At 41.5% G+C, this 18892-nt stretch overlaps 1 protein-coding gene across 4 annotated transcripts in view; it reads right to left on the reverse strand.

The window, feature by feature from the left end:
• The window catches only part of dapk1 (death-associated protein kinase 1), a 73214-nt gene that overhangs the window by 10998 nt on the left and 43324 nt on the right, over positions 1-18892 (reverse strand). For 3 of the 4 annotated variants that reach the window (XM_068721126.1, XM_068721127.1, XM_068721128.1), the window contains exons 9-19: positions 17997-18042; positions 17786-17875; positions 16639-16731; positions 13376-13495; positions 11763-11861; positions 11016-11114; positions 9112-9210; positions 8787-8984; positions 8105-8302; positions 6306-6404; positions 1802-1879 (exon numbers count right to left, since the gene is read on the reverse strand). In XM_068721126.1, coding sequence (XP_068577227.1) covers positions 1802-1879; positions 6306-6404; positions 8105-8302; positions 8787-8984; positions 9112-9210; positions 11016-11114; positions 11763-11861; positions 13376-13495; positions 16639-16731; positions 17786-17875; positions 17997-18042 — 1219 coding nt within the window. Of the gene's footprint in view, positions 1-1801; positions 1880-6305; positions 6405-8104; positions 8303-8340; positions 8985-9111; positions 9211-11015; positions 11115-11762; positions 11862-13375; positions 13496-16638; positions 16732-17785; positions 17876-17996; positions 18043-18892 lie in introns of those variants that run through there. The other variant, XM_068721129.1, reaches the window with a different exon arrangement.

Genomic DNA, 18892 nt, shown 5'->3' on the forward strand with positions numbered 1-18892 from the left:
TCAGGTTTTATTTCTCATCTGTTATGCATTCCATGCATTATATTTCATTAATTATATTGTATCATTATTTATGTTTTTTTTCCATCTTCTTGTTTTTAGGTATTTTCCCTTATTGTAAAGGACTTTGAGCTGCATTTCCTGCATGAACAGGTGCTGTATAAATCAAGGTTTTTATCGTTATTATCATCATATTATTACTTTGCAGACAAATTCACTTTTCCTCCGTGCACCATGAGCAGATCACTAGTGTGTAGATGGCTGTGAGAATCAAACCATCACAGGAGCACGAATGCAGGAAGCACAGACAAACTAGATGGACTGAAGTTCATGTTTTTGCAAATGTAACGGGCTGTTGGATGATCCGAGTTTCACTTGACACTACAGACTATTAAAAATGCAATTTAGAGACCGTCATTGTTTGCACCTCTTTTGGTAAACAGTGATATCTAAGCAGTGTAAAGGGTGTAAACGAGCTCCTTTCTGGATAATAGTTGACATGTGACAGTAAGTCACATGTTGAGTGTTTGATGCTGTTTCTAGTTTGGTGATGTGTGAATGTGTCTCATAGAGTAGTGCTTTAAACACTGAACCTGACATATTAAAAAACAACACGCATAAAGGGAACAATGTTTAAATAAAGCAGAATCTGTCTGATATTTGTTACGGTTGTCACATAGCTGAAAAGGACGACCGTAGTAACTGTTAAGTGTAAATCATCTTCACGATGAATTATCTTTATTTTTCGGTATTCAAATGAATCTCTGGTTTGGCTCATTATTTGGATCAAAGTTATGTCTTAAGTTTATATTAAACGCTGTACACTCAGATATATAAAAAAACGAAACAACAGATTTGTTAACATGAGAGACATTTTTAACCGACCAATAGATGAGTCACGGATCAGAAGTGGCTTCAGATACTGCGAGTGGTTGCGTGGGGAATAAAAAGGCTCTCCCTACTCCCACCTGGGTCATGTGAACACATTCAATAAATAAAGTTTCTAATTTGATCCAACGTTCTTTCTCTTTGAAAGTTTAAAGAACTGGTCTGAGTGTGTTGGTTTTTTTTTCCCTCTCTGGGTTCTTGGGAAGTCAAAAACTGGCATCAACGTGCCAAAGAGTCTTAAATTAGCTCAGCATATGCAGAGGATGACTGTTTTCACAGTTGCTGCTGTCACGTTTTCACACTCTGCACTGAATCTCAGCAGGTTTTCTGAAAAAAAAAAAAAAAGTTTGAAGTTGGTAACGTTTAGCTTTTGGGCGTTCCGGTGGATGTGACTCGAGTTATAGAACACTGGAATTGTATCTCTGCACAGCTCTGAATAGGATGGTTTACACAAGCTGAATGTCATGTAACTAGTAGGTTTGAGTCCTGTCATGTTGAAGAACCTTTGAGCAAGACACTGAAGACCAACCAGTTCATTCAATACGCTTTAAGTCAAAAAGCTAAACAGGAAAACATCCAAAAAGCATGATGTCGTTCCGAAACTCTATCTTCCTCAAATACTAAAGTACAGACGAGTAGTACCAGATTCTTTGTTAAAGGTACTGTATCCTTCTATAATGTGTTCTACCTGTATGTGTCGAGTAAAGCGCTGCCACACAAACCGTCTAAACATGGAGGGATGCTAAAATGTGACACCTTCCTGTTGCAGACGCGTCTCTCCACACCTCCGCACTGAAATAAACCGAGTGTGATGAGTGTTTGTGGAACCTGCTTTTGCATCACGACTTTTCTTTCTCGTTTAAAGAACATAAAATGTATATTGATCGGTTTAGGTGAGTCGTATTCTTTTTTTTACCTTTTTAAGCTTTCCCAACAAAGAAACGATGAGTTCATGTTGATCAGTGTGGGCCAAATCCTCCGCTGTCTTTCCATCCTGAGAGAGGGAGAACAAAGAGAGGAAAGGGATGAATACATGACAAGTCTTACATTTAGTTTGCTGTGATTGTACGTTCAAGTGTTTAATACACATCTTGTGTTGACATTTCATTTAGGAAGCCTTAATATCTCATCGTTTTTTATTCTTGTCATTTTAGAACAAGGTAACAAACTGCTCCTGGAAGAGTCAGCGGCACAACATACACATGTTAGCACGACATACCGTCAATAACATCAGAAACATCTGGAACACTTTCTATGATTCCCATGACTATAATGCAATATTAAAACACGTTTATTTGTTATAATCTGCTTACAGCACAATACAGTCGGAGTTAAAAACACTCATACATATCCATAATAAAGCATTTCAAATTTTTTATTTTTATAAATTTTATATATTTTTTTATAAAGGTCAATTATCATAATATTTCATAATTAACTTTTTTGTTTTGGAACAATCACAGTGTATTATAATTCCAATAGTTGTAATACATTACAATCACAGTTATAATGCATTTTAATATGATTATAACTTACTGTAAGTGGTAAAATAAAAATTACGTTTTGTTTGTTGTTCTTGCATATATTTAATTCTTTGTTTTGTATTTAAATGCATGTATGTTTTTGCTTTTTAAGGATCAAAATGTATCATCCTTATATTCCACGCACTGTTCTTCCTTGTCAAAACTTAAAAGCCCACATTACCCACAATGCCTTTCGACCGCCGTCTGTTCAGTCGCAGATTCAGGTGTGTTCTGCTAGAAGCGGTAGCCTCTAGCAACCGGCCTCACGCAGAGATGCTGAGCTACAGAGATCTCACTCCTTAATAACTCCACGCCCACAGTTTTCTTTTTCATTTTCAAATTTGTGGTCTTTAGCCCCAACCGACACCGACTCAAGTGACATCATTTATCAGGCTTCACTACATCTTACTCTCATATGCAGCGATACTCCCTGAATACCTAAATCGTTTCCCTTTCAAGCACTGAACTCTCAGTTAATTGCAGTGTTTTAATTACAGCTGCAAACACACACACACACACACACACACACACACACACACACACACACACACACACACACACACACACACACACACACACACACACACACACACACACACACACACACACACACACACACAGCCCTACTGCGTTCCTCTCTCTCCAGTTTCCCTTGAACACACACCGACACAGAAACACCACAGTCCCGACAAATTTAAAGTGTCTCTCAGTAACGCAGCCATCTGTCAGCGTCCGGCTCTCTGGCTGCTGCTCCACAGGGAGGAACTGCATCGACAGCCTGAAACACCCACAGAGAGCTTCCTGTTCCTGCAGACCGTTACGCCAAAAGACGTTCAACTGGGTTTGTTGTGAAAGGATAAAGAGTCTTTAATCTACAAAAAAAACCCAACAACAATACGCACTAAAGACATTTTCTAGCTTTATTCCCTTCTTGGTTTTAAGCGTTCTCTGATCAGGTCACATCATATCAAAAGAGCACAAAAACCTTTAAGCCGTTCGGTTCGGCTAAATGTCAGAAATGTAAATTAATGACTGAAGCCGACCACTTAGTGCGATTCACGTGTGAGCAAATTCCCGGGACTCGCTCTTACAGACGGCAGGAGCGTTACGACTACAACTACCGCTGCTTGGCAACTGGCAGATGACGCGAGTGTGGCTGGTGTTTTGTTGGCCACGCGACTAATATTAGAGCGATGGATCATCTGTAGTATCTCTCCTCCGAGGGAAAGAAGAGAAGAGGAATGATGACAGGCAACAGAGGACGAAATAAAAGTGAGCAAACAATAACGATCGAGCCCTGAGCTCACCGTCCGCTGCTCCACAACAAGCCGCTGACCGGCAGGCCGCTGGACGATGAATTATACATCTCAATATGAGCTTTTATATTAAACATGCATAGCACATCGGCTGTCATACAATATTAACAGCTAGAGAATGCAGAGAGAGAGAGAGAAGGACATCTGGCAGTGGAGCCTTCCTGGAACTGATTGTCTGAATTAAAGCAGATGAAAAATGATATTTGTTCATCAGATCAGAGTGAAATAATAATCTTAAACTCAATAAAGTGACAAAGAATTCAACTTTTTAAGTTTATAACAAAGAGTACTCCATGTTGACCAGATGTCTATGTACATTTAGAGGACAGATAATGTTACTGGTGAAGAATTACTGAAGTTCAGATTTCAAGCCTTCAGGTGGTTCATGGGTTTAAATCTAATACGATTACACAAGACTGTATTGATCCAGAGACTGCAAATTCACAATAGATTAATCTAATAATCTGATCTGAACTCGATGCACGGCTGCAACTGACCATTATTTTCATTAAGCTGCTGAAGATTTTCTTGAGGAAAAAAAGGGGAACATTTCCTAAAATCCACGTCAACATATTCAAATGTGGTGTTTTAACAGTCCAACCCCCCGAAAATATAAAATGTATCATCATATAAGACAAACAAAAGCCTTAAATGAAACTGAAAACCATCGAAATCTGGACATCGTTGATTGAAAATTACAAACTATTAATCGATTATCTAAATCTTTCTGTAAATCGACTAATCTGGATATCTTTTCAGCTCGACCTCACTGCATGGAAGCCATTAGGATCAAACTCACTCGTATCCAGATAAATGCGTGACTCTGCTCTGTTTGATGAAAGCTCTGATAGCCGGCGGCTGTAACTACACTCACTGCACATTAGAATTAGTGTGTTTTGTAATTGTGACCCTACAAGAGAAACTTTGTTTGTTTGGTTGGAAATGTAACGACACGTACTAACAAGTGAAGAGGAAGCACTGAACGATGAATATACACTCTGAATAACTTATTCCTGAAAGTCATTTTAGTTATGCTTTAGTTTACCGCTCCATAGTTTCTTAATTGTTACCCAAAGATTTCCTGGAAATAACTAATTTGGTACTAATTATAAAGGGAAGAAAGAACTCTGATTAATTTATTCAAATGTATTACTAGAGGAGTCTGTTAGTTGGAGCACAGCAGCTCAGCTACACATGTACAAATGTGAAATTTGAAGCACAAAATTCAACATGTCTGAAGAATTACGTCAACAAAAAATAAATGAAACATTTATATTTACTTGGATTTAATTTGAGCGGTTCTTTAAAGAACATTCCTCTAGAAATCAACTTACAAACTCAAATAACTGTCTCAGAACTTTGCCTCTTTAACCTATAATTAGTACCAGGTTACATATGTATATATTTATTACAGGTAACTTCTACCTAATCAGGAAATAAAACATGACCATCATTTAAGTCACAACTTATCTTTCTTAAGAAAATGTATTTCTTTCTTCTTCCTCATTTCTCGTCACAGAAATGTTGTGAACAAAGCAAAATAAGATGACGATCTGGCAATGGTCGCCACGTTTTTATAGAAGACGACGTCCAGAAACGTCCCGACACAGCAAAATAAGAAGATACAGGCAGAGGGAAGAGTCACCAGCACACATGTAATGACTATTTTTCTATCTATACGTTGTTTATTTAGAAGAAAAAAATCCTCTTGAATGTATTCTTCCATCATGTCACTCTCACTGGTGAGGACTTTAATTAAGATGCACGTCACACATCTCAGCTCTGTTCAGACATTCAGAAGTTTATTTTCACTCCCAGTGGATATCGCAGAGATTCTAAAGATACCGAATATTCTTGGCTTTATTGCACAAAAAAACATAGAACATTTGTATCTAATGCAATGGTGTCGCTACTGAAAAGTGTCACTTTCAAACAGGCACCACTGTGAGGAACAAAACTGTTTAGTCAAAACATTGAGGCTACTTAAAAGGAGAAATTTAAGGTGAGCAACAGGGTTGAAGAGGTTGAATTAATTTCAATAACAAAAAGACGTTTAAGCTTTAAAACCAGAGGCTGGGATTGTAAAAGAATGGCGGTGCAGCTCGGTATCAGGAGGGCAGCTCGAATAATGAATTCCTGCAGATTGAATCCAGGAAGAGTTAAAAAGCTGCCATCAGCTGTCTGCTTTTATTAAGTGTGTGTGAGAAGTGAGCAGCTCTGCAGCTCAAGCAGGAAATGAACGACTCACCAACAACTGTTACTGTGATTTAAACAAACAGAGACGGAGACATTTTCAGTTTGTATAATATATGAGCTGTGTTATGTATGTTGTTTATGCATTCAATCAACCAGGGCGGAAGATCTCAGAAGAGACATATCAAAAAATATATATAATGAATTTAAATGCCAAGAAGCTGCACTGGATTTTAAAATATATTTTCACAATTACCCGCAGCGACACGATGCATTGAGACACGTAGCATTGAGACACGTAGCGGCTGAATGAGACGCGCGTTTAAGCGTCTGTCGCTGCAACGCGAAGGGGAGCGGTCGGAAAGAAGAAAGCCGCGCGGTGACTTACGTTGGTGACGGCGTCGATGTTGGCTCCGGCCAGGCAGAGGTGGCGGACCACCTCGAGGCTCCCGTTGTTCGCAGCCAGGTGGAGGGGAGTCCTGCCGTGCTGGGTGAAGAGACAAACAAACGACAGACGCGTCATGTATAAAACTGCAAAGCCAGGACACAGAGGTGGAAAAATAACAACGTAGAGATCCTGCAGCACGAGACACAGCTGGGACGAGAATGTCTGGTCCACCAAACCAGAGAAACCATGTTTAGGCTCTGATGTGGGTCGTAAAGGAATATTGAGAGCAATCGCAAACTGTTAACGGTGTATGAGAGCGACGCCACAGTTTATAGTGAGATAATATTCTAAAGATGGTGATTAGAGAGGCCATCTATCGTGCCATCAATCAGTGGAACAGCTGCCCACTTTTACATACGTCAATCCTGCAGCAAATCCTCATTCAAATACCATTTAAAAAGTACATTACTTAAGCAGCTGATCAACAGTCCAGAGTCTGTCATGTATAATGACTTGTTCTTGTTCCCTGGTGACAGCCCTCACAGACTAATTCATAGATTAATTCTAAGATGTATTAATTTAAGAGGATACAAGTGGATGTACAAGGAATTAATGTAGAGAAAAGTTGAACGGCCGCTCCCTTATTACAACACAATTAGGAGGTGATCGTGAGTTAACCATTGTGTGACACAAATGTGATGTTGTACAAGTACTTCTCACCACACCCCAAACGCTGGCACTCCTATGAAAGCTCTCTGTGCCAGGAGTCAAAAGAAAAACGCGTTGGAAAACATCGATACCCACGACAGAGTACACTTGTTTGGAAAGCAGCGCTCCAATCGATTCCCTTTTGTCACAACTTGAGAAAACGAGAAGGCATTCATCCCGTTTTATTTGGCTGTAAACAGAGCAGGAGACATTTTCAATTCCACCCTTCTCATTTTCCTCCCCAGTGTCTGCAGCTGACAGAGAAGACAAATCCAGGCATCGACTCAGCAACATGTGACATGCTGCTTTAGATAAGCTTTGGAAAAAAAAATGGAAAAAAAAAGGATAGTGAGAATAATGAATAAATCAAAACATCTCCGTCACTTTCCCTCAACTATTCTGGGGGAGAAAAAGAAAACTGCTTCCGCACGCGGAAAATAGAAAATACAAAGTGGAAAAAAGGCAGAAACATGTGTGGGAAGTCGTGCTTGGCAGAGAGACAGAGCATGATGGAATCTTCAGCCAGATATAAACCAGTTATGTGACAGCGCCCAAAAAGGACCAGTTCACCAAAATAGAAAAAAAAAGCTGCTTATTTAGCAGATATCAGAATAAAGACCGTTTTCAAGCCAAAATAAAATGCTCACAGATGTTAAAACCCTCAGGCTGCATGTATTTATACTTACAGAAATCCCTTTAATCCCTTTTAATATGTTCGCTCTCTGTTTATTTATCCCTCTATTCAGCCTGTGATTAGCTCTAGTTCAGCCTGGATGGAACAGCCAACACTACATAGTCAAAAGTATGTGGACACTGAAGCCCTATGTGACTGTTACAACATCTCATTTCCACACCACAGGCACGAAACCTGCAGCTATAACAACCAATGGTCTTTCGGAAGGGCTTTCCACCAGATGTTGGAACCTGGCTGCAGGAGATTTACTCCCATTGAGCCAAGGGAGCGTGGTGAGGTCCAACACTGATTTTGGGCCGATAAGTTTTGGCTTGTTCCAGTTCATCCCAGAGGTGTTGGATGGGGTTGAGGTCAGGGCAAGTCAGACAGGTTCTGCGGTTCGCTGGTTTGTCCTCACCTTGTTGGGGACGTCGAGGCCTGCCTTGGCGCCGCAGATCGCCGTGACGACGGGGAGGTTTCCGTCCTTGCAGGCGATGTGCAGCGGCGTGTTGCCATGGCGATCCTGCTGGTCCATGTGGCAGCGGTGCCTGAGGAGGCAGCGGACCACATCGACCTGACACCTCCGTACGGCCAGGTGCAGCGCCGTGTGGCCGTCCTGCAGAGAGGGAGGGAGTGAGTGAGTGAGTGAGTGAGTGAGTGAGTGAGTGAGTGAGTGAGTGAGTGAGTGAGTGAGAGAGAGAGAGAGAGAGAGAGAGAGAGAGAGAGAGACACACACACACACACACACACACACACACACACACACACACACACACACACACACACACACACACACACACACACACACACACACACAATGTAAATCCTCCAGTGTCACATTATTGAATGTCGGTGATCCTAAACACATTTGTGTTCAATGTGTGTTCAGATGTGGTCAACTAATCAATTCAATTCTGCTTTATTGGCATGAAAGTTTAGAAACAGTGTTGCCAAAGCATCTAATTAACTTTAACTTATTTTGTAACTAACCTCTCTTTCTAATAGAAAACCGACAATAAAACTGGGTTAATGTCTTTGCATTGTTATTAAAGTTGTGGTGGAGTCAGACATGAAGATAAATGATCCACATCAAGCATCACCTTGTCAGTCGCCTCTATGTCGGCCCCGTGCTTCACCAGGCACTCCACGATGTCCACAAAGCCCCGGGCGGACGCCGTCAGCAGCGGACTCTCCCCCTCGCGGTTCTTTGCGTCCGCGTGGCAACCCGCCTGGCAGAGCGCTCGGGCCACTGGCGAGTAACCGTGCCACGCCGCGCAGTGCAGCGGGGTCTCCTGCTCCTGGAGATGGAAACGCAAAAAGAACAAGTATCAACACTAGGTTATCCTGCTACGTGCGCGTGTGCGCGTGTGTGTGTGTGTGTGTGTGTGTGTGTGTGTGTGTGTGTGTGTGAGAAGGTGTGCTTACCCTGTCAGCCAGGTCTGGGTTGGCTCGGATGCTGCACAGGTAGCTCACCACATCCACGTTGCCGTAGCGGGCCGCCACGTGAAGAGCGGTCTCCCCAGACTGGAGGACACAACAGAGGATTAACACCAAACCACCAGCAGGTCAAATGTACAGTAAGACGGATGCAAACCACAACTTGAAATGAACCTCTAGCTCTATCTCTAACGTTGGAATGCTTAGGCCTGGAGTTTATTCCTCATACATCTGCCATTCGCTCCTCTCGCGCACGCAATTTCCTCGCCGTCATCGTTTGGCGCCGTCAACCATGATATCAGCTGTTCTGATCAGCTGGTCTCTTCTATCCAGAAGCTTGCTGCTGTGTCTTTTTAAATAGGATTGCATCTCTGCCTTCACAGCCTCATCAGTCACCAGCATTGTCTGGACTCCATGAGGGGATTTATCTTGTAGCTCTTGATTAAAAAAATCTCCCTGTAGAGTCCAAGCGCTAAAGACTCCGTCTTATCATCAGTTTATAATAAATAAATTATCTTCTCTTCATCTCACTTGTCTCTTCTGACTGAAATGAAGAAACAGGATGTTTTGGAGTTTTCACAATAATTACTTTCATGCAGTGCGTCCCTTGATGGACACTTGAAGACCGCCCGAAAAGCCTCAACAGCAACATTTTATGTCCAACAAATAATCATTATTCAAATTGCAAGACATTTATTCACAAATTTGAATACAAAAAAATGATATAGTTGTTTGTGGTTGGGTCTTCTTCTTTGGGTGCGGTTGCTACAAATGGTCCTCACAGCAAATGTTGTGTACGTTACCTTGTACAACCTGAACACCTGCGAGGCCTCGTTGATAACAACATCAGCCTTGGTGATATTCGTGCAAAGTGAAATCTTGTTTACTGAATCTGTAAGGCTGCAGCGTAACACCGGAGCAATCCAGTTTTTACGCTCCGCTTCCATGTGGAAGAATAACGTAAAGCAGTGACATTCAGGGATGTGATGATCCTCCCGTTAGTCGTGCCACTTCCGCCGAGTCAGCCGCTTTTCCAAAACCTCCACTCAAACAAGACCTTCCAGATTTTACCGTCCCTCGCGCGCAGACTCTTTAGCCATCGATCCATCAGCTTGAACCTTATGGCTGCCAGTCAGAGAGGAAGCTCGTTAGCAGAGGAGCTGCTTATGTGAAACGACTCCCATCCCCTAAAATAGCATCTAATGGATCTATGCTGGGGGGTGGGGGGGGGGAACTAACTTTACAGGTCTATTTAATTAAGAGAACTACATAAACAGTAAAGGCAAAAGAAAAGATTCACCTTGTTAAAAAGGCCTTTCTCATAAGAGGATGACTTGGTCGCACACACACAAACCTCGGTTTGTGATTATAAAGTTATCGAGTAATAAAGTGAGATGAAACTTTAATGATGCTCGCAGACAGAAGAGGACTCCACCGACGGTAAAAATGATTGAAGAGATTGGAAAAACAAATGCTTTTGGGATTTCGTCTGCCTCTGTGATCGAGGACACGCACACACGCACGCACGCACACGCACACACACTCAGCAAAACCTGTTTCTATAGCAACTGCAAATAAGCTGATAAAATGCCAGAGTAACTGGTTTTTGCTCCCCAGGTGCTCACTGTGGTGAGCGCGCGCGCGTGTGTGTGTGTGTGTGTGTGTGTGTGTGTGTGTGTGTGTGTGTGTGTGTGTGTGTGTGTGTGTGTGTGTGTGTGTGTGTGTGTGTGTGTGCGTGCGTGCGTGCGTGCGTGCGTGCGTGCGTATCTGGGCATTTCAGAAAATCAAAGTAATGCTTCTCAGGAGATTTGATGGGTAGGAGTGTGTGAGTAATTGCTGATAGATAACGCAGTGTAGCGAGTAGTAGTGAGTGTGTGTGTGTGTTGATTCACCTTATCTTGGACATCCAGAGGGCATTTCTTTTCATGGAGGAATTTCAGGGTCTCGACGTGGCCGTGTCTCGCTGCGTAGTAGATAGCGTTGGCTCCACTCTTGAAGGTTCGAGAAGAGAAGAAAAAAAAAAAAATTCCAGGATTTATCCCTGACCTTTATGAGAAAATCAAGCTCTCCGGGAATGTGTCTGCAGCCAGATGATATGAACACAGCCTTGACAAAGAGCTTGGAACGGTTGTGAGGATGTGCTAGCACCCTGCCTTCCCACTTAAAAAGTGTTCTTCACAACTTAGAGCTGCACTTCAATATTTGAGAGAATAATCGTTATTTGAAGCCCTACTTCGGGTCCATACCACAACTACAACTTTAACTACTTATCTTTTTATTTCATAATTACAAATCACTTAAAAATTGGGCCCTGTGTGCACAAGACCGACAGTAATGTTGGCGTTAGTACGTCTAATTCATGCCAATAGTTTTTCATACTTTCTAGTATACATGTTGGTACAGATGGATGCTGTTAATTGAAGGATCTATATCTATTTAAAACATGTGGGTTTAGCATATGCTAGTCTCTACAGTGCTTTGTGCAGCCGAGTGCAATGAGTTCATGTATTTATAGTGTAAATAGCCCCCCGTCGTAATCTGTCACATTCTTCCGCTCCGACGCCTTTAATGTGCGTCTATTAAACTCCACGGCCGGCTGTCAGAGGCGCTCCGATTGGACCAAACAGACGAGGCCTTACCTTGTCGTGGGCCTGGATCTCGGCACCTTTCCTCATCAGCACCTCGATGATCTGGATGTTGCCACAGCCGCCTGCAATCAGCAGGGGAGGAGTCCCATGCTGCAACGTACGCACACGACAGAGTTTTTAGTTTTCAGTGACCCCGATGAGTTTGTGTGTCTGTAAAGTGGAGCTGAATGCCTCAATCGGACTAATTACACCTTATGAATATGGGAAGAAAAAGTTGATTCTGTTCTATAGTATCTCACAAACCTTAGGTGTTAAGGAAACACATTTGGACAGACTCATGAGAGGATTTAGACAGTATTGATGTCTACGGTGTGTTTGAGTCACTGCATGGTGATGGAGACATAAGCAGTAAAAGAAAAGGAGGAAAGAGGATGGACGAAAATGGAGATGACGTCCCTGAACTTCCTCTTCCTCTTCCTCCTCCTCCTCCTCATCCTCGTGTTGCCATTACCTCATTCTCCCTCTCCTCTTCTCCTCTACACTTCACTGAGTTTAATGACTTCACGTTTCCCTCCCATCGCCCATCAGCTGTCAACAAACGTCAAACAAATCTCCTCCAACGAAACAGCAAATAGATTGAAGAGAGAGTTGTTAAGTCTGGATACGAACCTAAACATCTGTTCTCTGCACTTCATTCTCTTATTAAATGTACGCAACTACAACAACCTCCTTTAACTCCGCTTCCATTCTGTCATGCTCTTTTCTTTCTGTTAATATATTTAAATAAACACTTGAACAATCATATTTTGAACTCGTCTGTTTCTTCATTTTTTTGGGCCTATTTTCAGCTCAAAACAACTATTCTCCACTTTTCATTTCCATGTCATCCACTATTTTTGTTATTCATGTGAGAGAGACACACACGAGGATAAATGTAGATGAAAAATGACTTCTTTCTGTCCGTTCAGAAGCTGATTTGTTGCCCGTTAATGTGCAGAAATCTGCTTCTGTTTGGGATGATCATACCCAAGAGACTTTCCCTCAAGAACTGGACATCTGTCTCTCTGTCTGTCTGTTTCTCATGCGGTGATTGAACTTAATGAACGCTTCCTTACATCTGAGGAAATGTTGCTCAAACAGAAAAATGTTGATCCGGGGTTTATGACTTCCCTTCATGCAAGTAGTATAAAACCTACACATTTAAATATTTCTATCTCTGTCTGGAGTTTTCTTTTGTTTTGTTCTGCTCGTCTTGGGGACAACAGTTGTAGCTTTAAACTAACAAAAATCAAACTCCATCTCTTCACCCTAAAATGAAGCACAGACTTGCACAATCACGAGATCACAAAATGGACTTCTTGATCTCGTGATGTGGAGCTTCCATTCATCGCGTCACATTTGCTTCAGGGTGGAACATGAGGACAAGCTGACAAATGGTTAAAAAGACCCCGGACCCCGAAGACACTGAGCTGAACTGACGTCTGTGTTTGTGGGAAAGTGGACCGCACCGACATTCCTTCAGATCATGACGACGTATATTCTAGTATATTCTGGGGGTTTGAATTTATCATCAAAATGTAACAGGAGACATTTCACACATTTCACAAATAAAAAACAAACAAACCAGCTTTAATACTATTCATGTACGCGTCTGCGTTGGTCACCTTGTTGGGCTGGTTGACGTCGTAACTGTTCAAGGAGCCGAGCAGATGCTGCAGACCGGGCACGTTGTCGTCGTTGATGGCGTGGATGATGGCCTTCATCACAAAGGAGTCTTCCTCATCCTAGACGGGTGGGAAAGATAGTTACTCCTTTAACTGTTCACAGGATGACGATGAAATCCTGTGAACATTAATCCTGAGAATTCTTTCTATCACATGCTCCCTCCCTTAAGTCTCTCTTTCATCTTTTTCCTCATGCATGAAATCACACAGAAACAAACAGGCTTTTCTTCTTTCTTTTTCTTTTTTTCCACAACTGCACTTCAAGTTCAAAATGTATCTTTTTTTTATTTTTTTATTTTCTGTCCGTGACATGTGACCCGAAGACCTTCAGCCGGACGGCACAGAAATCAGCTGTGATGCTCTGCTGCACAAAGAGACGAGGACGAGAGAGGCAGGGAGGTGAGGAGGAGGAGGAGGAGGAGGAGGAGGTGGGAGGAGGAGGTGGGAGGCGAGGCTGATGTGGCATTTGTTCTGCCAAGCGTGACACTCCAGCTACATTCCTCAACAGACCCTCCCTGCTGGGAGAGCCACGACTAAACCACCTCAGAGGAGCTGCAAACCGCCTGCTGGGGATTCGCCGTCAACAAAGTCGTTTGTGGATTTTTTTTTTGGCCTTCTACAAATTGTAATTCACGACACAGGATGGAGAGGTTTTACCAAATATCTCTTTGACGTGTAATAACGGTTCCCACCGTTTTCAGGAGATCATTCATAACTTCCTCTCTGTGGAAGAATCATTCAAAAGACACGCAGTCTATCGCTGTAATTCATCTATGAAATTATCTCTTACATGCTTAGAAATTATGACAAATTGACCATAGAAGAATATAATATCAATAACTAATAATTTTGCCCTTTCAGATGATATTGTGATCTGTTTTGGGGAGCTCTGATGGATAGACAAGTCGTTCATTCTCAGCTTAAAGAAACTATAATTTTCCATGACATTGGAGACAAATGTCAAAATGACTTCTCATTAAATGGACGAAGGGGGTTGGTATCCGGAAAATAAAGATTTGGTCTTGTGACAAAAATTGAAGCAGCAGTTGTCAGAGAGGCTGAGAAGTGCGGGCAGTGGAAATGAGTAATGCTCTTCTGTCCTTCATGAAGTTATTTTTGGGGCGGTTTGTTCAGGTGACTAAACCTCCTATGCTTGTTACCATGGCAGGCTGACTCTACAAAAATACATTCCTAACTGAGTCATCCATTACTCTGCAAGTTCTTTTTTTAGCTCAATAACTCATTCGTTGATTGAATGGAAAGTGTGATAACTGGTCATCTCAGTCATTTATTAAGAACAAATGGTTTCAACTCGCTTCTCGTTTTGCCTTAATTTCAGCCACATCACATGAAGAACAATTTCAACAAAGAAATATCAACAAATCTAAGATCTTTTTTTTGCAATAACAAACCATCGGATTCATTTTATTCGGCTTTGAGGTCCATTTCACCCAAATGGCAACATGCAAACTGAAATTTGCAACATAAGAATAATTCCTCTCATGTTCACTTTGACACGTTTCCTTCAGTAAAACAATTATTTTATTTGAAATTGATTATGTAGACAAACTTAAGGCACTAAACTGCCTTAAGTTTAGTGCTCCTTCTACAACGGGCCATGATGCTTTGATCCTGGACTCTTTTGTTTAGGGAGTCTAGGACCGCCTCTGAGTCGAGAACAAGATCTGGTAACTGATACCAAATACTTTGAGTACTGTGGTTTTATTTTGATCAAAATGATTCAGTAGTAGTCACTGGGTAGTGACAGGGACGTGTCCCTACCAAACTGAAGTTGAGATATTAAATCTGATGGCTAGAATAAAACTATAGAATCACTAAATGATCCAGTGGACTCGTGTGTTTCTATGTAACCTCTTAACATCGAGGTTATCTGGGAAAGAGAACTTTGAAATAGGAATTTAAAGTGATATATAATTCTTACTCTCCACATTTTACAGATTAAACAATGAACCGGACTAGAATTTGCAGTCCGCCGATAAGTTGCAGTCTCCATCCATGTCTGTTTTCCAACAGTCAGCACTTTTATCCTATCAGACATTTGTATCAAATTGTCTTAATTAGCCTATGAATTCTTGAGTTATGGCCAAAAGCGTGTTTTATCTGACCACCAAATTCTAAATCAGTTTATCCTCGAGTCCAGGTAAACATTTGGAGAAAACAATTGTGAAACAGTTGCTGGTGCGGAGTCATGAAAACGATTAATCAATAACTAAAACAATCACTACTACTAATACTTCCTCCGCTCTCACCGATGCGTGAACTTACTCCCATTCTCCGACACGGAACACAAACGACTTCTTAGTAGAAAGTTTACAGAGGGGCCGCTGCACTGAAACCCACCTCTGAGTGGAGTCTTTAAGTAAAGCACTTGACCCTAGGAGCTGCTCAGCCAATAAAGAAACAACAAAGATCTCTGAGAAAGCTTCTAGTGCTGCTGCAGCTCTGTTGGTGGACTACAGGGGGCGCTCAGCTCTACCTGCCAGCTCACCTGAGACACCAGGAAGTTGCTGCGTACTAGTCTGATGAGGAAACGGGCCCGGCCTCGGCCCGCTGGCTTAGTAAATGATTAAACCTCTCACCGAGGCTGCAGTGTTTACATCTCACGCATAGACACGCATATAGGGATTCGTACTGTGTGTGGTACTATGACAAACTCAAACAAACTGGGTCGTGTACTAAACGAGTTTCCTCCTCACATTCCTATAAGCTCACACTGCTTTTGAGGTTACACACAGTGAAATTCCAACAATTCTACAAACGCCTGACCTGTGGCACTGGTGGGAAAACGAGGAGCAGATCAATTACACGCAGGAGCTCAAGATCCTCAGAGGGATTGTGGAGTTAGAAATACCAGAGCTGTAACTGAGAGCTCGGGGTCCTAACAAGAAAATGCACTTCACTAAAAGCAATCAGAAACTCATGAAGCTGCCAGTCTCCTGTTAATTAGGTCTATTTGGTTTGTATTAAAGATAGGGCCGCAGAGATAAAACCAATGCTTCTCTTGTTGTGGATTTTTTTTTTTTTTACTAAAGTGCAATTTAAAGCCTTCGGAGGTGTTAATAGCTGCAAAGCCCAAATCCACTTAATGACTCTGGATCCAGATCTCCGCTGCCTGTCCTGCGCTTTCATGTCTTTATGTACCATTAAAAGCACAACACAGAATCAGTTCTCCAGTTTCTTACCAACGTGTCGTCACTGCGCGCCACACTTATGTTGCTTCTGGACAGGAAGGAGCGGGACAGGCGGTTGCATAAGGAGATAAGTCGGACGGATTGCTGGAAGAGAGAAGAAGAGTATCGGTTGATGAACGAGTAGAACAGGAAGTTAACGAGTTAATGTCAAGTCGTGTTCAGGGGACCATGAACGGAACTGGCAGCTGCAGACACGAAGCAATTTTCTGCTCCGTTTCAATTCAGTTCAGTTTCTTCACTCATTGTCATTCATTCTTTGATAACCCGTCATCCTTCTTACTGTTAGGTGACCAATCTGTAACTGGCCAACGATATCCAAACACCACGAAGGCACAACATTATTATTATTCAAGCATTTATTAAATCTATGCACAAGCTAAGCTGACTGTCCGTCAAATGGCTTCTGGACTAAAACCAAACTTCTTTCTAGCGCTGAACTGAATAGTTGGAAGCTTCATTTTTAATATTGACCTTAAAATTCTGAATACAAATTTGAATGCGCAAATGTTTATTTATTCTATCCATTCACCACAACGTCCAAAAGTCAAAATACATTGAAAAAAGATTCACAACATGTTTTTATCTCACGAAATATTCTAAGTCAATCAATATTTGTTGGCGTTTAGCCTTTTCTAAAGCTACATCTTCTGCTTGTTACACCTTTATCAATTCAAGAAAGTTGATTTCATAAAAAGAGACAAACTCATTTAATCCAATGAATCACTTTAATCAAATTGAGGATTTTGTTCAAAGCGTCATTCTAAAACCTCACTAGAAGTATTTTCTAAACCTGGCACTTTTTAAATCTCACTTCAACAAACTATAGTGTCGCTTCTGCTTCGTCATGTTTTTTTGTTTTTTTTTTGTTTTTTTTTTGTTTTTTTAAATTGTAGTCAAATCGAGGTCACTGTAAAGCCAGAAGCTTCCAGAGTGCCAGACTGGAGCATGAAGACAGAGGCATGACTGCACCGCCAAACCACCACAGATAAACCGGCATGTCATGACAACGCCGGGTCAGCCGTGATGAACCCAAACAGACAAGGAGGCGACCACTGGAGCAGCACTGGCGCTACATCTGAAGGTTGTGTCTTTCCTGAAGCTGGAGTTTCGTGGCGTGTAGAAAACAAAGAACACTTACTTTCCATTTCCTTCGAGCCGCAAACTTCTTGAACTTCTCCATGTTGACGGCCGACTCCTTTCTGCTCAGTGCTTGTTGAGTGTCCTTTGGCTGATTTCACAAACACAGCAAATGTATTGATAGAAGAATGTTATTGGAAATAATGATTTGGTACAGAATCAATCAGACGTTTCAAATATCAACTTCTGCCACAAAACAGAAGAGTCCAAACCTTGATCCAGGGGTGCTGGAGGCTGTCCTGAATCGTCATTCTCTTTCTGTAGACAGAAAATATAAAATGTTTGTTGAGTGTCTTTACATACTGTTCCAGAGTTAACAGTCTAATTCACAGGATTTTAAAGCTCAAAGAATTTAGTGTTTTTGGCCACAGACACACAGTTCACTTTCAACCAAACTATGAAGTAATGTTAATTATTATAAGAAAATACAGTCTCGTTCAGAGGTGGCATTAACAAAAAAAAAATCAAATTTTAGGTACTCAAATAGAAAAATAAATAAAGACGTTAATAAATGTAGAGGATTATAAAAATTCTCCACCCACACATGGATGAGGAAATATGTTTTCATTTCATTTATTTTTATGTTAGCTATATAAAAAAGAGATTAAATCGAATAATGCAACTGTTCATATTCAGAAACACAGCTGTGTGCAGATGGAAGAAAGAAAGCGTCACTCCCATGTGGCTGTAAAGATATGACTATGATGCAGTTGTGAGATGCTAATATCACATCTTGCTATAAAATCGTCATAATCCCTCCTTGACCTTAAAAAGTCCAGAATTATAGACGCAATTTGCATTGTTTTTTTCTTCTAGTCGTGACTCAGCAGTAACAAACTGTGGTGATCTTAAGCCGCGTTCAGAACGACGTCAGCGCTGTGTGAAAAAAAATGCAGACCCTTCATTCGTCATAATGAGGCCACTGGGTCGACACAGTCAGTGAAACCTAACATTTGTCTCAATGTTTTGGCCTCTAATTAGCCATCAAACTCGTGGATCTATCACTTTAACTTGACATCCACAACATTGAATTTAGCCACCGTGGTTAAAATGAAAACAAAGTTGATTAACGGAGCAGTCGATTGACTTTTTGGTAAACAATCATTTA

This window comes from Cebidichthys violaceus, unplaced genomic scaffold, assembly GCF_023349555.1.
Source record: "Cebidichthys violaceus isolate CVI_PGR_0920_01 unplaced genomic scaffold, fCebVio1.0.p SCAF_26, whole genome shotgun sequence".
NCBI classification, from domain to species: domain Eukaryota; kingdom Metazoa; phylum Chordata; class Actinopteri; order Perciformes; family Stichaeidae; genus Cebidichthys; species Cebidichthys violaceus.